Raw genomic sequence first — 21,729 nt, 5'->3', positions numbered from 1 at the left:
GCATCTACCCCAGTGCCTGGCATGATAAGACCTTACTGGCTGTTTGTTGAATGCAGAAGTGAATGAATCCATGAAGAATTATTCTCTACATAAAACACGCTCCTAGTGCCGGGTTCTATTTAATCCTCTCAAACCTCAGAGCTAAAAACTTCCCACTTACTCCTGGGCACTAGTGGAGACAATCTCAAAGAACCACAGGATTCAAGGAAACACAAAGTTATTCAGAATATAAGAACTCTTGGAAGGTCTGGACTTGTTCTCCTGTTCTTTCTTTGCCCCGACCTTCGTGAGAACCCATCACACCTCCCCTAGAGAGACACATTCTTTTTAGGTGTCCTCTGAGGACCACCTGGAGAGGGTCCTTAAGTGAGCTGGCTCCCTGGGTTGGCCCAGGTGCCCAGATAGCCCCAGGATACTCAGGTATGCAAGGATTTTCCTGAGATACCTGCTTCCCCATAGAATCTGCATGCTAAGTGACACTGTGGTTTTAATATAAAAATCAGACCCACAGAACGGAAGCAATGCAGAATATCTTTGGGGATTTACTTTTTGTACACACCCCCTGAGAACAATTTTGTGAACTCCCTCAGAAAACAAAACACTGAAAAATAATACCTGAAATGTCCAACAAAGCAAGATTTAAAAACTACACCGCTATTAAAAATTATGCCATAACTCTTTATCTATTGACAAGGAAAAATGTTCACAGTAGATTGATTTTTTTTTTTTTTTTTTTTTTTTTTTTTTTGAGACAGCGTCTTGCTCTGTCGCCCAGGCTGGAGTGCAGTGGCGCGATCTCAGCTCACTGCAAGCTCCGCCTCCCGGGTTCAAGCGATTCTCTCACCTCAGCCTCCTGAGTAGTGGAGATTACAGGCGCGCGCCACCTCGCCTGGCTAATTTTTGTATTTAGTAGAGACGAGGTTTCACCATGTTGACCAGGCTGGTCTCACCCTGACCTCAGGTGATCCGCCTGCCTCAGCCTCCCAAAGTGCTAGGATTACAGGCGTGAGCCACTGTGCCCAGCCTGATTTTTTAAAAAGAGTAGGTGAAGGAAGCGTATTTAGCATGGTCTCAGAAAAAAGCTAACGAACTAAAAGATTCTATACCCAAATATTAATAGTGGTTCTCTTGGGCTAATCGGTGACGGGCTTGCAGGTGAATTTCTGTGTGTGTGTGTTGGGGGCAAGGCATGCATGTATGTGGTATGTGTGACTTATTTTCCTTTTCTATGGTAAAAAGGTACTGGATCCATGCAGATTTTTATAAGAATCTGTCACCTGAGTCCTGCAGTCTGCTAGCCCATTGTGGCAAGTCTATTCTATATCCATCACCCCTCTTAGGAAACCCTGTGATCACTTATTTGGCCTGCCAAAGAAAATCACAAACAAGTATGAGGAACCCCAGATCACACCCACAAGGAGTGTGAGCATGCTGTCTGGGTCACCAGCAGTTAGAAGCCTAGAATGATTCGGTCTGAGGCTGCTCGGGCCTGTTCCAGATGGCTGGAAACAGGGGATGAGGGGAGGCAGCTAGCTACAACCCTACTGCAGGCAGAGTGCTGGCTCCCAGTGGTGTGGGAGCAAACCACTGCTCACTCCTCCCACTGGCCGGTAGCGGGGTCTACCTTATTCATAGATGGGACTAGGCCATCACTTTGCTGGTATAATTAGAAAGTTCCAAGAGTTGCCCTTCCCTTTACTATCAAAAATATTTCTCTAAGGTGGAGGTTGCAGTGAGCCAAGATTACACTGCTGTACTCTAATCTGGGCAACAGAGTGAGACTCTGTCTCAAGAAAAAAAAATTTCCCTAGTTTCCCATCAAGGGTTCAAAAATAATCACCAGATTTATTCCTTTTTTTTTTTTTTTTTTTTTTGAGACGGAGTCTCGCTCTATTGCCCAGGCTGGAGTGCAGTGGCACGATGTTGGCTCACTGCAACCTCTGCTTTCCAGGTTCAAGTGATTCTCCTGTCTCAGCTTCCCAAGTAGCTGGGACTACATGGTGCGCACCATCATGCCCGGCTAATTCTTGTGTTTTTAGTAAAGATGAGGTTTCATCATTTTGGCCAGGCTGGTCTTGAACTTTTGGCCTCAAGTGATCCACCTGCCTCAGCCTTCGAAAGTGCTGGGGTTATAGGCATGAGCTACTGCGCCTGGCCCAGATTCATTCTTTTTGTTTGTTTGTTTTGATATGGGGTCTTGTTTTTTTTGAGACAGGGTCTTCTTCTGTCACCCAGACTGGAGTTCAAGGGCACAATCATGGCTCACTGCACCCTTGACCTCGAAGGTTCAAGTGATCCTCCCACCTCAGCCTTCTGAGTTGCTGGGACTACAGGCACACACTACCACACTGGCTAATTTTTGTATTTTTTTGTAGAGATGGGGTTTCACCATGTTGCCCAGACTGGTCTCGAACTCCTGGGCTCAAGTGATCCACCCGCTTTGGTCTCCCAAAGTGCTGGGACTATAGGCGGGAGCCACCGTGCCCAGCCAATTCATTCTTTAAATGAACGAAAGGGCTATGTTGCCTAGGACATATAACCCTAGTTAATATCATGTCTGCAGATACCATTTGTTTAGCAAAGTGCTAGTCACTGAGGGAACGGGACACTGCAATCCTCCCTTACCCAGAAGGATTCTAGAACAAATCTCAAGCCTTGGAGGGGGAATGAGATGGGCGGAGAGGTCCCCGCATTCCCAGTCAATGAACCCGCAACAGGGTAGCTTCTGTTTCTTACCAGCTCCACACACAAGGACCCTGTGTCCCAGGGTGACTCCACCTCTCCTGCAGGCATGGATCCCCACAGAAAGTGGCTCAATCAGGGCGCCTTCCTCAAAGGTGACATTGTCAGGAAGCCTGAAGAATCATTCGACACACAGAGATCCTCTGAGTTAACGACAATGCTAACAATAGTATTATACATGCCCAACGTTACTGTAATAACAACCATAGCTAACATTCATCCAGCATTTATTTATGTGCAGAGCAATGTGCTAAGCAATTTATATACATTAACTCATGTAAAGCCCTGGAATAGTTCTGTGGTAGGTACTATCATTCCCACTTTACAGATGAGGAAACAGGCTTGGTGGGTTAAATGACTGCCCCAGTGGTTCAAAGTTAGTAAGGGGCCCAAAGGGTTCAAATTAGAAGCCAGATATGTTGTGATCCCAGAACCTATGCCACAGCGTCCCCATCTGAAGAAGGCAACATGGTTTTCTTTGGAGAAATCAATTCAGTGAAATAAACACATTACATTTTCTTTAATGTGCTATCCAAGGTAAGGCACGATGGTTATCATTAATAAATGAAAAGTTTACTTAACAAGGAGTTAACATGGCCACGTTCCAGCATCTCATCTGCTTCTCAAATTTACGGCCTTTTTAGTTTCACTTTAGCAAACAATCCTGATTATCACCAGTTTTGCAGAACAGTGATTTAGCAATGGGCATCACTCTGATAGCCACCCCCCATATTATACATTCCAGAGGAACCACATCTGAGGACAGAAGCTGCCCGGCTCACCCAGGGCCAGTTAAGAGGAAAAAAGGGCCTGTTCCACATAGCTGATTAAATGCTGTGTCACCTTCACTCTGGGTTCTAGGTTTTCACTTCCACTGGCATCTTGACCCTCTCAATAATACTGCTGATGATGACAGCAAGTATTTGCATAAAGCTTTACAGATTAGGAAGCATGCTCATCTATTACCTCATTTAATCCTCATGATAACCATGTTAGGCAGGTAGGGCAGGCTTTTTAAAAAAATCTTTATTTTACTGAAGAGGAAACTGAAACTCACTGACATTAAGAGAATTGCCAAGGTTATGAAGCTAGGGAATGGAAGGCCAGACTTAACCAAGGTGTCCTGATTCCACATCCTCTGCCTGTCCCATATCAGCTGCCTCCTGGTATGAGCAGCTGTGTAGCTAATATTAATATCCAATTTCTGCTAGTTCCTCACTGCCCAGGATTTACCCAGCACCCCAAATCTCCACACACAGGAACATGAAAACCCTCGAGTTCCAGAAAGAAATAAATGTGGCAGCCAAACCATGTGCTCATCCCCATGATCCTCTCAACACTGTCCCCAATCTTCAACAGAATAACTCAGAGTCCTCCTATCACTGTCCCTGATCCTTGACAGAACTACTCACCAGGCCTTTGGAGGCCCAGCTGCTGCCCACCACCCCCTTATCCCTTCCCCTCGGCTTCTTCCCCATCACTTTCCCTACTCCAATCCACTCTCCTGCTCTGACTGCGGTCACACTCCTTCTACTCCCCCTAGAAGCATCCCTTCTATATAATGGGAAAAAGTTTAAAATGAAATAGTGAAGATTCCTAAACTCTCTCAGGGACTCCGCAGGCTCCCAGATACGCCTGCCCTTCCACATCTGGGCTTCCTGAAGAACTCATAAGGGCTCTATGCAGAGGGTGGACTGCATGGAAGCTACATCGAGGAGAGATGGGATTGGGGAAGGTGATGAGGGAAGACTGTTATCAGGAAGAATACTCTACTGATTAAGCAGACGCTGCCTCATCCGCCTGCACCCAACACAGCCAACCGTGTTGGAAAGCTATCTGGTGTGGAGGCAGAAGCATGCACAAGGAGTCCTGGAGGCCAGCCCCGCTGCCACTGACCTTGGGAAAACCACTGACTCCACCCTCTTCAATCTTGTCCAGTGGGGGTTGATGGAGAACAAGGATGAGAAGACTCCAAACTTCCTCCTAGCCCCAACCTTTCATGACTTTGTAAACACCAGAGAGTGATGAGGCAACTTGGTAGTTTTTTACAATGGGGTTCAGGGAACAGGCCAAATTGGGTAATGGATGATTAAGAAGCCAAGGAGGAAGCAGGAAAATAGAAAGAAAATAGGTAGGTACACAAATAAAGAGGCTGTGGTAGTATGGGAATCCTAAAAATACATCAGAGAGGAGGGCTTGGGTAGGGAAGAACTGGGGACACAGGCAGAAAGCACCCTGGGAGGAGAAGAAAGGCAGGGGCTGTATGACTCCCCAGAGACCTTCCTCAGCACCCCCACTGCCACTGCCAACCAGAGCCCCATCATTCCCTATAAACCACCAGCACAAGGCTCTCTTTCATGTCTACTCCTGCACCTCCATCTCCAGACCACTAGGCCATGAGTATGGCATAGCTTGGCACCATTTACTGAGCACCTACTATGGGCCAGACCTCATGCTGGAGACTTGACATGCCTTTCTCATTGGATCTCATCAGTAATTCTGTGAGGGAGGTACCATTACTATCTCTATTTCACAGGCAAGGATATCGAGGTTACAAAATTTAAGTGACTTGCCCAAGGTCACACAGTTGTAATTGGCAGAGACCAGTGGGCTTCACCACTATGCTCTTCTGCCTTCCATGAAACTTTTGTTTGGTGTCTTGACTTGGAAAGGGCCCCAGAAAGATGGGTTCATTCAGGAACCACTTGCTGAAAGGTGGACTCTGCACAGGTAACCTGCTTACTTCTAGAGCAGGTTCAGGTGTTGACTTAAACCCATCACAAGGTCTCTGGCCTGTGACTCCTCTCAAGGCTCCCAGTAGGCTCCCAGACTGTTCCTGTGACTGGCACCTGGCCTCCATCGGACAAGCCCCATCCTGGCTGAAAACCACCACTGGGGCCAGGCTGGGGTGGCAGGAGAACGCAACTGAGTTGGGTCAGGGGGAAAGCGGCACTTTGGCACCTTAGAGCTCCATGGCTGGGGCCATGGGGGGCCATGAAGAAAGGCAAGCACTTTGCTTCCTCCAGACTCAACTTCACAATTTCAGGGGTGAGAATTGGAGTAGGGTAGGGGAGTGGGCACAGGGCAGGAGCTTGAGACTCACAGAGACCCCAGTTTGACTCTTGGTTCTGCTGCATGCCCAAGTCAATAAGCTTCCTTCTGCCTTGGTTAACCCAACAGCGGTGCCCATCTCACCATTATTCTTGTGGAGATTAAATAAATTAGAGCATGCAAAGCACTTACTAGCACAAGGGCAGGCACATAGTAATAATAATTATGACTCTCCATGCATCACCTTATTTAATATTTTGGTGATTAAATGAAACTGAAGCAGAGAAAAGTTAAATCATTTCTCCAAATTCACTTGCTAGGAGGGAGTAGATCCAGGATCCCAGAGCTCAAGCCCTGGCAGCACACCACAGCACCTCAGGAAATATCAGCTGTTGCTGTCATGGTGTGTTATTGTTGTTGTTGAGGTCATTGTTGTTGTTGTTTTGTTTTTTTTTTTTAGACAGAGTCTTGCTCTGTCGCCCAGACTGGAGTGCAGTGGCGCAATCTCAGCTCACTGCAACCTCCACCTCCCGGGTTCACACCATTCTCCTGCCTCAGCCTCCCAAGTAGCTGGGACTACAGGCGCCCGCCACCATGCCCAGCTAATTTTTTGTATTTTTTTTGGTAGAGACGGGGTTTCACCATGTTAGCCAGGATGGTCTCGATCTCCTGATCTCGCGATCCGCCTGCCTCAGCCTCCCAAAGTGCTGGGATTACAGGCGTGAGCCACCGCGCCCAGCCGAGGTCATCGTTGTTATGAACTTTCTGGCGGTTGCAGTGGAAAGTAATAACAGAGGATGAACCACAGGAATTCTCTCCAGGCTGTCTGCAGAGGGTGAGTGATTTTCAGCAGTATTTTTCTATTGTTGCTGTAAGTAAGGGAAACAAACTAAAAGACTAAAACCAAGCACTGTGAGTCAGTCTTATTCCTAGGGAGGCTACCCTCTCTCAACGCCACCAAGAAGAGTAGCCTGCCCAGGTGATGCCCCATGTTTGGAATTCTGAGCTGAAAAGAATAAAGAAATAACCACAGGAAACAGCACCAAGCTAATGAAGGGAAAGAGGTCCCAGGTGACCCAGTGGGACTGTGGACACTCACTTGTAACAAAAGGCTGCATTGTGCTTGTAGAACCGGCAGAGGTTTCCGTCATCGGGGGGTGTGGCACAGAAGAAGATGGAAGGTGACAGATTGTATCGGCCAGACTTGCAAAATTCATCATTTTCTCGGGGAACACCAGGCTCGATGGCAACACGATCACCTGGAGAGGAAAACAAAGATGGCACCCTGCCCGAAGGTGAGAGCAGTCTGCCCCCTCTTTGGTCTGGTTCTTTGTTTTCCAACCTTTGAAAACAGCAGAAGCAGAGATGTTATGAAGGCTTGCATGCTCATGGGCAGACGCCAGATGCGAGAATCTAGCTTAATGAGCCCCCTCCTCCCTGGGGACCCGGAGTGTCCTAGGCAAGTAAGGAAACTTGGGATGAAGCACAGACTCACTCTGGGGGAAAAGGACTGCCCCCTCCTCCACAGTTCAGTGTGGCCTGCCCTTTTTCCAACTCCTGCAACAAGCCAAGCCACCCCTCTACCTCCACAGCCACTTCCCAGCTAAGGCAAGCCAAGTATAGTTCCCGTCTCACACTGCTGCAAAAGCGGTAGCTCATACATGGAGTTTGCAGGCATTTTTTCTTCATCTGTCTGGAAAATAGGGAGCAAAGCCTTTACAAAGACAAGAGCTGTAATTATAGCATGTTTTATGTCCAGTCTGGTCATTTTTAGACAATAACTAGGAGTCAACTGATTCCTGGTAGTAGAACCGCAACGGCCAATGACCTGCAGAGGCCTCATACAGCGGAGAGTAATAGTTGAGGCTTCTGAACAGCCAGTTCTGTTATACTTCTATTCTATGCCCCACCATACCTGCTTGGAAACCCAGCCTGAGAACTGCTCTCTAATTGTTTTTTTTTCTATCTTTTTATTATGAAGAATTTCAAACACACAGCAAAATTCAAAGAATTGCATAGTGAACACCTGGATAGCCTCCTCCTACATTCTTCGAGGAACATCTAGCTATGTTCACTTTATCACATATCTATCTACCCCTCTGTCTCATCTCTGTCTCTCCTTCCATCAATCCATCTTCTTTTCCGATTCATTTCAAAGCAGGCTGCAGACATCACCCTTAAATGCTTCAGCCTGCATATCATTAACTAGAGTTCAGTATTTGTTCATGGTTCTTTTTTAAAGTTATCACCTAGGAATGCAAACCCCTTTTAAGATACAGAACACTACCACTACCTCAGAAATCTTATTCCTCTGTGTCCCTTCCCTGTCAATCCCCACCCCCATCCCCAGAGGATGTTTTGATTTTTTTGTTTTGATTATTTTTTTGTACCAGAGTAGTATTGCCTGTTCTGGCACATCACAAAAATGGGATCATACAGTAGATACTCTTTTGAATCTTGCTTCTTTCAGTTAGCATAATGCTTTTCAGATTGATCTATGTTGTTGTGGTATTAACTGTCTGGACAGGTGCGGTGGCTCATGCCTATAATCTCATAATCACAGTACTTGGGAGGTCAAGGCAGGAGGATCACTTGAACCCAGGAGTTCAAGACCAACCTGGGCAACATAGAAAGACTTCATCTTTACAAAAAAAATTTTTTTTAATTAGCTGAGCATGGTGATGTGTGCCTGTGGTCCCAGCTACTTGGGAGGCTGAGGTGGGAGAATCACTTGAGCCCAGGAAGTTGAGGCTGCAGAGAGACGTGATCACACCACTGCATTCCCACCTGGGTGATAGAGCAACACTGCCTCAAAAACAAATGACAGTTTGTTCCTTTTCATGGCTGAATAGTGTTCCAATGTAAGAGTATACTATAGTCAGTATCACCATTCTCTTATTGATGGAAAAAACCTGGTTGTTTCCAGTTTTCCTGTTGTTGGTTTTTTGGTTTCTCTGTGTGTGTATGTTTCTTTGGTTTTTTGTTTGTTTTTTGAGACAGAATCTCACTCTGTCATCCAGGTTGGAGTACAGCGGTGCAATCACTACTCACTGTAGCCTCGACCTCCCCAAGTTCAGGTGATCCTCCTGCCTCAGCCTCCCAAGTGAGGGAGGAGAAAGAAAAAAAGCAGGCAGACAGTTAGGGCAGGTCCTCGGTGAAATTCTTTCAAACAAAAGAACAGTCTGGAAAAAAATCAAGCTGCAGGCACATAGAGAGCAGCTTGGAAAAATCAAGCTACAGGCACAGATAAGGAAGTGAGGCCCAACATAGAAACGCCTTGGTTCTCTGTGTAATCAGGGGACTCCCAGGAAAAAGTTTCCTCCCTTTTTTGGGCATGTACACAGTGGGCTCCATGAGAACTTGCATGGGGTGGGGTGGGGGCTTGCCTAAAACATGCCCGTAGTTGCTCAGGCAAGAGAAGCTGCACCCTGTGCTTGCCTAAGACATGCTCACAGCTGCACAAATAAGGGAAGATACACAGGTAGCCACACAGATAAGGTAAGTTACACAGCACCTGCACAGATAAGGGAAGTTTCTTATAAAAACCTTCGTATTTAACTGTAAAACAACAACCGTGTTTCAGGTCGATCCCCTGCTCTGCTGCTGAGAGCTTTCCTCTTTCACTTATTAAACTTTCACTGCAACCTCACCCTTGGTGTCCATGCTCCTTAATTTTCTTGGTCATGAGACAAAGAACTCTGGATAACACCTTAGACAAGGAGACTGCTACAATGACCCTAGACTGCTTCACCCATAGGGGGTCATCTGGGATATGTCGGAAGGGTGAGTAGGAGCAACCCTCTAATATTTTACTTTCTGTGGTTTCTTATCCACAGTTTTTTTTTTTTTTTCCTCTCAAAATCAAACAAATACCAGGCCTCTGTTGGTCAGTTAAGAGTGGTTAGTGCAGCCACCAGATCTGTAAGACTCAGAGGACAGGCTTGCTGGAGAGGACTCTGTCAATCCCCCATCGCCCTCGGGTGTTGGGAATGTCAGCTGAGTTCCAATCCAGTTTCCATTCATGGAAGACCTAGCCATCGCATGGGGTTGGAAGGAGGTCCTGGGACAACTGAAGGTTTCTGGCTGAGGCTACACCTCAGTGTTATCTGAAGGCTCCTGAACTAACTCCAGTCCCTGACAGCCCATCATGGTGTTGGTGCCAGGACTTCCAGTCTTTCCTATCGCATTTTCTTCCATTCTCTCCTTTGTGGCTATCATGTCTCCTATCCCTTCTTTGTATGCTATGCTGAAGGTATTTTTACAACCTGGGAATATAATTTTGTTGGATAGAGTCAGCCAGTACCTTAGTAACCAGGAATGTAACTCAAATTGCTGTTTTTGTGATTTCCTAGAAACAGGGAGAATTCAAGATTTTAGCCTAAATTTTCACCTAGTAAGGACCTTTTTGTCACCCAGTGATAGGTATTCATGGCACTGTATGGGAGGATATTTCACCCTCAGTGAATACCCGCCTCTCCATTTGGGTTTTTTTTTCCTCCATGTAAAAACCCAGTACTGTCCAATGAATCTTCTTTCCTTGCTTCCTTCCTGCCTGCCTGCCTGCCTTCCCTCCCTCCTTCCTTCCTTCCTTCCTTCCTTCCTTCCTTCCTTCCTTCCTTCCTTCCTTCCTTCCTTCCTTCCTTTCTCTCCTTTATTTCCTTCCTTTCTCTTTCTTTCTTTCTTTTCTTTTCTTTTTCTTTTTTTTTTTTTGATGGAGTCTTGCTCTGTCGCCCAGGCTGGAGTGCAGTGGCACAATCTGGGCTCACTGCAAGCTCCGCCTCCCATGCCATTCTCCTGCCTCAGCCTCCCAAGTAGCTGGAACTACAGGTACCTGCCACCACACCTGGCTAATTTTTGTATTTTTAGTAGAGACAGGGTTTTACCATGTTGACCAGGATGGTCTCCATCTCCTGACCTTGTGATCTGCCCACCTCGGCCTCCCAAAGTGCTGAGATTACAGGCATGAGCCAATGCACCCAGCCAAATCTTTTTTTCTATTCATAAAAATTTTATTCCACTTAGATTAATTTAATACACATGTTCTTAATAATTATGCTTGGATTGTTCATAAAAATTTCATAAGACATTAAACGAAGCTAGCCATCATCTCAAGTTGTTTCTCTGTTAACTATTTTACAGCACATGCATGTTAGGCAAGTATCAAAAAAAAAAAAAATCACAAAAGCAAAAAACCTAAAAATCACAAAAGCAAAAAACCTAAAAAAAGGTTAAATACATGGGTTTTTGTTTTACTGCTGTGCTTGATATACATAAGTAATGAATATCAGCCAATTCAGTTTTACTGCATCTTTACTTTTACATTTGTTCTTTGGTTGCCTAAAACATTTAAGTACAAATACAATGAGCATAGCAAAAATAATGAAAGCTAACAGCAGGTAACTGTACAAATAATGGAACGTGAACCATTTCTGCCCTTACCCAGAGTAAGATGGGTTACGATTGTCTACAGGAAAACTTCTGCAGCTGTAGTCAAAGGTGTGCACATTGAGATTGAGTATTCTACAGATACACCTGGTTTAACATGTGGGATCCATGGGATAACTGTTTCTATCACAGCCTTGCAAGTGCTCCAAACCTTAAAGTACCCACAATTACTACACCTGTGACTGGAACCAATGATCCCTTTAATTCTCCACTAGGACAAACCAATATGTAGGCAGTTTTCTTTGCTTAGATATGGAAGCAGTTTTAACACTGGCCCTTGTGAAGCCGCAATGTACCAAAAGTACTGTGTCAAACATTTATAAGTTGTATAAAAATTCCACATCCCCATATTGGCCACCTCAAGATGAAAACAGGTAAATCCCTAAATGTTAACTGGTTCTACTCCCCTACCATTAAACATAAGAACCACATGGGAAATACAGAAATTCAAATAGAAGTAACATAAACCTGTCATAAATCGTAAACAAAAACTATTTGCGGGACAGCGCAGATGACAAATGGTCTACTGTGTAAATTTTAGGAGTCAGACAAAAGTTGGAAGGCTGGTTAATTTTCCCCTCCTTCTCCTGCTTCAGCTTTGTCTCCTTGGGTATCTGATGTCCACAACGTCAAGTTGTCTCTCAGTAAATGCATTATTAGCGTGCTGTCTTTGTATGACTCTTCACTTAATGTATCAAGTTCAGCAATGGCTTCATCAAAAGCTGTCTTTGCAAGACAGCAGGCTTTCTCTGGGGAGTTGAGAATCTCATAATAGAACACAGAGAAGTTAAGGGCCAGATCCAGTGTGATAGGATGTGTTGGTTGCATTTCCTTTTTGCTGGTTTCAAAGGCTTCTTGGTATGCTTGTTGTGACAGATCCATAATCCCTTACTTGTCATCATCAGCGGCAACCTCAGTCAAGTAATGGTAGTAATCTCCTTTCATTTTCAAATGGAAGACTTTGCTCTCTGCTTGTGAAGCATTGGGGATCAAGAACTTTTCCAAAAGAGATAGTATCTCTTAGCTCTGTCTCAATTTTCTCTCTGTATTCTCGAGCCATCTGCTGTTTTTTCTCAGCACCTTCTGTCTTTTGTTCAATATTTGAGATGACCGTCCAAGATGACCTGCAGGTTCCTACAACATTTTTATAAGCAACTGAGAGAAGATTCCTCTCCTCACTGGATAATTCAGCTCTTTGCTCAGTTACAGACTTCATGCAGGCTGCCATGTCATCATATCGCTCAGCCTGCTCGGCCAGCTTGGCCTTCTGAACCAGCTCATTTTAATCTATGACTGGATGTTCAGTGTCTGGAGTGGGTGGTGGTGGTGGACGGACAGGGGCTCAGCAGTCTCTGGGTGGCGAGGGCAGCAGTGGCAAGGCTGAGACTCTGTCTGCCCAATGAATTTGAACAGTTCCTCTATGCGACAATTTTCTTCTGCTAGGAGGTAGACTATCAAACCCAAAAACCTCTCCTTCTAACCTCTGCCTGGAAAAAATTTAGAATCAGGGTTTTTACCTAACGTTTCAGTCCCTACCATGCCACCTAGTGAAATGAGATTTTTCTCTGTGGAGGTCACTATTGGCCTTTTGTCCAAGGCCTCTAGTTCCCCAATTTCTCTCCCTCCTACATCCCTCTATTAGGGACCAGGCTCCATGCCCCATCTGCAAACAGCAAAATTCCACCTTCAGCAGTCAAGAAGAAGCCACCCTTGAGAGACAACTGTTAGCCTCAGTGCTGCCCCCATCACAGGGAGAACAGCCATTCAATCCTTATGTTTGAGGCACCTGTTCTGCATCCAGCTACATTGGAATCTCTGGCTAACAGACAATCGCTTCTTCAAATATCAGGCTTTCCTGCTAGAAGGATCTACAGACCACTTAAAAACCTGTCCCTGCCTAAACCCAGCCACTTTCCTCCCAGAGGAAATTAGAGACTACTGAAAATAGATTTACGTGCAATGTATGTAAGGAAAGTAAAGTGTGTTTTGGTAAGATTATAAGAAGGCATGGAAATGTAAATTTTGCCTAGAAATAAAGAATTGTTTTGAATTAGGTGAAGATAAAGCTGAAGGTTTGAGCGAGTTGTGGAAGGATTATAAAAATAATCTTGCAGCAGAGCGCGGTGGCTCACGCTTGTAATCCCAGCACTTTGGAAGGTCGAGGTGGGTGGATCACCAGGTCAGGAGATCGAGGCCATCTGGCTAACACGGTGAAACCCCATCTCTACTAAAAATACAAAAAAATTAGGCGGGTGTGGTGGTGGGCGCCTGTAGTCCCAGCTACCGGGAGGCTGAGGCAGGAGAATGGCGTGAACCCAGGAGGCGGAGCTTGCAATGAGCCAAGATAGCGCCACTGCACTCCAGCCTGGGCGACAGAGTGAGACTCCACCTCAAAAAAAAAAAAATCTTGCAAAGGAAATTCTGTATGTGAATATATTGACTAAATTCAAAAGGATATTCTATGTTTTTTATGTAAATTGAGCATTGAAATAAAAGCACAACAAGGCTTTCTTAAGGCACTGATCTGCTTTTTAACAACAATTTGTAGAGGGTTATAAAAGCTTTACGAGAATCTCACCTCATGATCAAACTGGGTAAGATTTGATAGAATTATCTCTTAGGTTTCATTAAAAAAAATGGGTTTGACATTAATAGTAGACACCCTTGGTGTCCACTCTTGTTAATTTTCCTGGTCATGAGACAAAGAACTCTGGATAACATGTCAGACAATGAGATTGCTATATTGACCCTAGACTGCTTTACAAGTAACTGGGTGCATGCCACCATGCCTGGGTGATTTTGTTTTTGTTTTTGCAGAGACAGGGTTTTTCCATGTTGCCCAGGTTGGTCTCAAACTCTTGGGCTCAAGCAATCCTCCGGCCTTGGCCTCCCAAAGTGCTGGGATTACAGGTGTAAGCCACCACGTCCATCTCTAGTTGTTTTTCATGACTATCTTGCCTCTTCATCAAGGATGGGAATGCCTCAGGATTAGTCAGTCTTCTGCTCCATATTTATTTTTCCATAGTGTCTAGTGTTGTGCTAGACAAATTTTTATTGCTAAACATAGAATTTGTGAATTGGGAGAAAACAAACCATGGGACACAAACGTCATTTATATCTAGAAGGGCATTACTTATTGGGAAAAAATTCCCTGGAATGTGACAAGTAAAAGCTGTTGGTTAAAGACAGTAGCACTTTTCTGTTGTAAAGAAAGGGAGAGAGGTAGGAATAATTGAGGACAAATAGTTATCCCGAGGTTTTGGGATGGTTTAGATGGTTTATCTTCAGGCAGGTACCCAGCCCTATGTAGGGGAACTCCAAATACGCTGTCAATATAGCAATGGCCTCCAAGTTTGCAGAAAACAGAAAGTAGACTTACAGGGGATTTTAATATCACAGGTATTGCTACACATCAAAGTTACAATTGGATTTAAACTCCGTCTGAATTTGGGGAGTGACCCATACCAGCGAATCAGAGACAAGACTGGAAACCCTGGCGGACCCTCCTGCCTGAGCCCAGGACAAGCTGGAGACCAACACGGCTGAACGCCAGTGAGGCAGGAAGCCATGTGGCAGGAGCCCAGGAAAGGACCCACAGGCCTTATCCTGCCTCAGTACCTGGTTATTCGGGAAAAGTCGGACAGACAGACTCCACTGGGAAGAGGTGCTTACACCTACCACACAGAATAGAGTTTACTAATAATGGTGGGATCCAGTCCTGCCATTTACCAGATGCCCATTGTGTGCCAGGTACCAGGAAAGGCACATCACAAAATCTCCCTTCCCTCACCATAAACCAACAAGATGGTGTTATCTCTGCTTTAGCGATGAGGAAACAGAAGCTCAGGTGCTCACACAGTGATAAGCTGTGGAGACTTGACTGTTCGCTCACCTCTATATGAGTGCTCGGGCCCTCCGGAGCCTGAAGAGGATGTTAGAACCTTGTGAGGCCTACTGAGGCCATGGAAGGTCTGGCCTTTATTCAGCAGGGACATGGTAAGTTATTTTTCCTAAGTCTTTTTGTGTTGAAAGTACTCACAGAACAGTGTAGAGTCCTGGTACATAGTTAGTGCTCATTAAAATAAGTGGTGAAGGCTGGGCTGAAGGTAGTGCGTCATCTTAATTGATTGTTCACAGTCAGTTACAGATAATACTCCTTGTTCTACTCTTTCCTCGCTTCTCACTACTGCACTTGACTAGTCTAGTCTTAAAAAACATAGGAATGCTTCCATGCCTTAGAGTTATTGACTCATATGTATGTTTATCTATTTGTTTGTTTGTTTATTTATTTATTTGAGACAGAGTCTTGCTCTGTCACCCAAGCTGGAGTGCAGTGGCATGATCTCAGCTCACTGAAACCTCCACTTCCCGAGTTCACAAAATTCTCCTGCCCCAGCCTCCTGAATAGCTGGGATTACAGATGCACACCACCACGTCTGGCTAATTTTTGTATTTTTAGTAGAGATGGGGTTTCACCATGTTGGCCAGGCTGATCTTGAACTCCTGACCTCAAGTGATCCGCCCACATCGGCCTCCCAAAGTGCTAGGATTATAGGCATGCGCTACTGCGCCCGGCTGACTTATATGTTTAAATTCTGTAAATGAACATTAGGAAATATTTGATGAGTTGTGGTCTTCTTTCCAGATTTGTTGATTAGAATTTTAAGTCAAAGTTAACATATGAAAGACTTTAAATCCAAATTTTGTATCCTAAGAAAAGAAAAGGACCCACAGAAATCCTTATGAGCACCAAAATCTGTCTATATTTTGCTGGCACGGTGGTTTATGCCTATGTGATCCCAGCACTCTGGAAGGCCAAGAAGGGCTGATCACCTGAGGTCAGGAGTTTGAGACCAGCTTGGCAAACATAGTGAAACCCAGTCTCTATTAAAAATACAAAAATTAGCCAGGCGTGGTGGTGTGTGCCTGTAATCCTGGCTACTCAGGAGGCTGAGGCACAAGAATCACTTGACCCTGGGAGGCAGAGGTTGCAGTGAGCCGAGATGGTGCCACTATACTCCAGCCTGGATGACAGACTGAGACTTCGTCTCAAAAAAATAAAATGTCTGTATTTGTCTCTTCCTTCTATCTCCTCTGACTCCCTCTACTTTCTTTCCTGTACAGTTAACTTTCTGCAAGTTATGCCTATGCCATTAAGGATGAATTCTTCCACCTAGCCTTCAAGATCCTCTATAATCAGGTGGAGTTTTCATACTATTCAGTTTTACCTTCTAATTATGATTATATTATGATAACATGACATTTCACAGTTTTACAGTGCTTTATTTTATTTTATTTTTTGAGACAGGGTTTTGCTTTGTCACCCAAGTTGGAGTGCAGTGGTGCAATCATGGCTCACTGCAAACTCAACCTCCTGGGGTTAAGTGATCCTTCTGTCTCAGCCACCCGAGTAGCTGGAACTACAAGTGCGCACGACCACACCCAGCTAATTTTATTTTTCACAGAGACAGGGTCAACCTCTGTTGCTCATGCTGGTCTCAAACTCCTGAGCTCAAGCAATCCTTCTGCCTCGGCCTCCCAAAGTGCTGAAATCACAGGTGTAAGCCACCATGCCCAGCCAAATGCTTTTTAAAGAGGGACTTTTATAAAGATTACGCATGTTTATCATCTCCAATAACTCCCCAACACAAAACCTCTGCCCTGAGCAGCACAGACTTATCCGCACTCAGATGTGTTACTCTCGCATCTGTAATTTGATTGTGCACTTCCTCTTTTTTTTTTGAGATGGAGTCTCGCTCTGTCTCTCACCAAGGCTGGAAAGCCGGCATGCAGTGGCACGATCTCAGCTCACCGCAACCTCCACCTCCTGGGTTCAGGCAATTCTCCTGGCTCAGCCTCCCGAGTAGCTGGGACTACAGGTGCATGCCACCACATCCAGCTAATTTTTCTATTTTTAGACAGAGTTTCACCATATCGGCCAGGCTGGTCTCAAACCCCTCACCTCAAGAGATCTGCCCACCGCAGCTTCCCAAAGTGCTGGGACTACAGGCATGAGCCACCGCACCCAGCCTGTTCGCTTCCTCTTAACTAGAATATTAGCTCTGACCTCTTCAAGAACTCAAATATAAAAACTTTCTCAAGTATGAAGATGCTGGGTAGCCCAGTGGTTCCGAGAACTTGCTCTAAAGTCCAAAAGACCAGGATGGGCATCCCAGCTCTGAGACAAACTAGTGAATGACCCTGGGCAATAATCAGGCTTCAATTTCTTCTTCAACTAATGAAGATAATAATGCCTATCTCATAGAGTTGTTTCAAGAATGAAATAAATAGCCCAGGCGCAGTGGCTCAGACCCATAATTACAGCAAGTTACCCAAATTACTGCCAAGGTGGGCAGATCACTTGAGGTCAGGAGTTCAAGACCAGCCTGGCCAACATGGTGAAGCCCCATCTCTACCAAAAATACAAAAATTAGCCAGGCGTGGTGGTGCATGTCTAATCCCAGCTACTCAGGAGGCTGAGGCATGGGAATCACTTGAACCAGGAGGTGGAGGTTGCAGCAAGGTGAGATTGCACCACTGCACTCCAGCCTGGGTGACAGAGTAAGACTCCGTCTCAAAAAAAAAAAAAAAAAAAAAAAAAAAAAGAAAGAAAGAATTGTACATCTAAGTGTTTAACACGGAGACTAATGTAGCAAATCAATAAATATTAGCTACCCTCTTATTAATGTTACTACTGTTAGATGTCTAGGTCAAAGACCTATCTCCTCCATGAACTCTTTAACCACCTTTGCCCACAGCAAATGCCCTTTGAACTCCTAAAGCCTGTTCTTTCCCACACCTAATTGTATCCTATGGGCTTGCTGTCTAATTGCTGGTATTTATGTAGGGCCCGACATCTAGTGTTTCCACATCGATCTAAGCATCCAGGGATCATATCTGCTCATTTTTCTATATCCCTCAAGGCTCGTGGCATAAGACTGAGCTCATTGTAGAAAACTGACTAAACCCTTGTTAGAATTTACATTTAGAGAAACCCACCCTTTGTTATAATTTATAGTCAGAGACTTTGTCCCACAGGTGAGAACCAATCACCAGTGGCTATTGGAAGCTATAAACATTCCACTATGAAATAACCTCATAACACCACAGGAGCTTTCTTGACTTCCACTAATGATGAATGATTTAACATCCCTAAATAAGACACATGCCTGACTTCTTCACAGCTGGCCAATCCCTCTGCATGTGGCTGGGCTCAGAGAGCTTTATAACTAACACAGGATGGTGCCTCCTGTCAACCTCCACCTTCCCCCAAATAATGTGACCTTATTTCCTGGCTGCACAGCAGCCTCACTGGTAAAGGAAGGTTAAAGCCAACAGCTAACTATGCCAAGACAACTTGGATTTAATTCATGGTATCAGGGAACAACACAGGCTGCCACAGCTGAGAATTCCTCCCTCTGGGAAGATGAATTACGTAAATCTAGGAAGAACAATGGTGGTTTCCCAGCCAACTAATAAAAATCAAACATCATATCCAAGGCCCTGGTTCACAGCACCTAAAGGTGGTTTGGGTTCCTATGCCTCAAATGTTTTCTCCAGCCCTTTACCTGGCTTATTTCTTACTTGGCTCCAGATGTTGGATTAATTGTCCCTTCCTCAAATGAACCAAGGGTCTGGATAAAAGACACGAGTCACAACCTGCATTCTCCTCTACCACCCTTAACACATGGTGACTAAGTAACTATCTCTCTGCTCCAGGTCCCTCTTTTCTTGTGTAAGGTAAGATCCATGTGAGTATGGACCAAAACTGTCTTGTTCCCTGCTGTATCCAGAGCTTAACAGAGGGTCTGGCCCAAAGAAAGCATGCACATATGTTTATGTTGAATGAACACATAAGTCAAAGGACCTTGCTGACCTGGTTTTAGGTGCTTTACCAATGATCCCACTTTTTCGACCGTTCCTGAAGCTTCATGTCCCAGCACCATGGGCTTTTTCACGATAAAATTCCCAATTCGACCCTCCTCCCAGTAGTGGACATCTGAGCCACAGATTCCAACAGAATGCATCCTCAGCAACACCTCTGATAAAAGAAAGGAAGAAAAAAACAGTGAGAGAAGGAACAACCCCTATCACTCTGAGGTGCCCTAGTGATTTCCCTCTGCCCAGGGGAGAGGGCTGGGTTACCAGGCCAGGCACACTATTTAGGCCATAGAGGAAAACAAGCTACATAGCAACCCTGATTAAGTCTCGCAAGGCAAACAAGCTTCCACATGTGATGGCTAATTTTATGTGTCCACTTGGCTAGGCTATAATGCCTGGTTGTTTGAAGATACATGTTGGGCATGGTTAGCTTTTAAACCAATAGACTTTGAGTAAAGTAGATTACCCTCCATAATGTAGGTGAGCCTCATCCGATCAGTTTGAAGGTCTTAAAAGCAAAGACTGAGGTTTCCTGAAGGAGAAGGAACTCTTCTCAAGACTGCAACATCAACTCTTACCTGAATTTCCAGCCTGCCCTTTGTACACACACACACATATATACACACACATATATCTTAGTGGTTTTGTTTTTCTGGACAACACTGACCAATACACTGGATAGAAAAGATATTATTAGTAGCATGAAATGTACCAACCACTTAAGAGAACAAACTATTTTCCAAAAGAAAACTTTCTAGATAATTAATATGCTATGCATGATTCTTACCTGTTTATGAGAACAAGTCTGGTAGAATCTCGGCTTGGCAACATTTTGTGAACTATTGAGTTCTTCATGCCTATTGTTTTCTTTCCTTTTTTTTTCTTTTTCTTTTACTTTTTTTTTTTTTTTTGAGACAGAGTCTCCCTCTGTTGCCCAGACTGGAGTGCAATGGCAGGATCTCGTCTCACCGCAATCTCTGCCTCCCGGGTTCAAGCAATTCTGCTGCCTCAGCCTCCCAAGTAGCTGAGATTACAGGTATATGCCACCATATCCAGCTAATTTTTGTATTTTTAGTAGAGACAGGGTCTCGCCATGTTGGCCAGGCTGGTCTTGAACTCATGACCTCAGGTGATCCACCTGTCTCAGCCTCCCAAAGTGCTGGGATTACAGGCATGAGCCACCGCGCCTGGCCAATTTTCTAAGTTCAAAATAATGATGGTACTGTGCCCCTTTGGTGAAATAAGTACCAATAAATACCATCATCTCTGACTGAGATGATGGTTATGAATACCTCCCTGAAAAAAAACACTCTGCCTTAGAAAGACAAAGAGACCCGAATCTCTGCTATGCAGTGCACTTGCCACAGACTACTGGGGTGGCTCTTCAGAACTTTCTTCCTCCTTAGTTTTAGTGAAGAGAGTAAGAAATGGCAGGGTGAATTCTCAGATGAAAGGCAGGGAAAAGTCATTTGAGTTAGGAAAATCATCTCAGAATTTCCTCTCTTGAAGTAGCAACTGGTAGCGAGAGATTAGATTTGACTTTGCTAGAACACTCGCTAAAATGCACTCTTTTCCCTTCCGATGCAAGTGTGGCAAGAGACAAGAGTGTGAGCGGAACGCTGCTTCAGGGAGAAAAGCCGTACCAGGAGCCAAGCTTGTACTCTGGGTCCAAGACAGCCCTCGTTCGGCCACTTCTGGAATCAACAGTCAACTTTTCAGGACACAGTGAGGTAACTCTTTCACTTCTCTGAACATGGATCTTGGTGAAAATCCTTGAACCCTGACTATACAATACTTGCTCAGCACCCATAGAATGGCTATATTCTGTCTAGTCTGTATTCTCACCACTTACAAGTGGATAACACAAGTGACGTTTCAGAAGCAAAGCTCTGGATCCACCAGGAAAGCTGCCTTCGATCTGATGTTCACCCAGAAGCTGCGGTTCCGGTGTGAGGTAGGACAAAGTGGGAACGGACACCCCCAACTTCTCAAGGGTAGAAAGGGGAGGTGACTGTCTAGGTGTGAGAAGGGGAGGGTGAGTATCTACAGACACTCTGCCCACTGCCCCCAACTTCTCAAGGGTAGAAAGGGGATGTGACTGTCTAGGTGTGAGAGGGGGAGAGTGAGTATCTACAGACACTCTGCCCACTGCCCCCAGCCTCACTTCAGGGTCCTGCATGATTATGACAAAGTGGGATTCCAGGGATGGGAGGGATTAGACAACTGTCAGCAGGGATCTGAGCCAACAGAAAAAAAGAGATGGAAATGTTCACAGCACCCGCCATGTGCAGACAGTGGGCTGGACTCTATCCTCACCACAGCACTCAGTTTGTAAATGAGAAACCCAAGGCTGGGAAGTTACAGATGCCACCTTGGGCGTCAGCATGTCAGCTGAGCCCCACAGGCTTAGCAAGTGAGAGGCCTGGAAGGAGCGGGGTAAAGGTGTTGGAAACCCTGGCCCCATGTGCTCACTCACTTTCTGTGCTTGGTTGATTAGAGCAGAGGACAGGGCCCCATGCAGCCCCTCCCACCCCCACTGGACAGAAGGTCCTGGGCTGCCGCACACTTTGGTGACTGGCCTTCCTGGGGAGTGGGGAAAGCTGGCATGAT

General features: G+C 45.2%; 1 protein-coding gene and 1 pseudogene across 2 annotated transcripts in view; both read right to left on the bottom strand.

The window, feature by feature from the left end:
* Window positions 1-21,729, bottom strand: part of SORD (sorbitol dehydrogenase) — a 44,872-nt gene that overhangs the window by 6,399 nt on the left and 16,744 nt on the right. The window contains exons 3-5 of the mRNA XM_050797850.1: window positions 19,115-19,279; window positions 6,893-7,052; window positions 2,737-2,855 (exon numbers count right to left, since the gene is read on the bottom strand). Coding sequence (XP_050653807.1) covers window positions 2,737-2,855; window positions 6,893-7,052; window positions 19,115-19,279 — 444 coding nt within the window. The remainder of the gene's footprint in view (window positions 1-2,736; window positions 2,856-6,892; window positions 7,053-19,114; window positions 19,280-21,729) is intronic.
* On the bottom strand, window positions 7,059-19,106 carry LOC126959002 (14-3-3 protein zeta/delta-like; annotated as a pseudogene). Its single transcript, XR_007727428.1, has one exon. The product of XR_007727428.1 is annotated as a 14-3-3 protein zeta/delta-like (transcript).

Source organism: Macaca thibetana, chromosome 7 (genome assembly GCF_024542745.1).
Source record: "Macaca thibetana thibetana isolate TM-01 chromosome 7, ASM2454274v1, whole genome shotgun sequence".
Taxonomy (NCBI): domain Eukaryota; kingdom Metazoa; phylum Chordata; class Mammalia; order Primates; family Cercopithecidae; genus Macaca; species Macaca thibetana.
The sequence above is the reverse complement of the archived record's forward strand: the minus strand, read 5'-3'. Positions and strand labels throughout refer to the sequence as shown.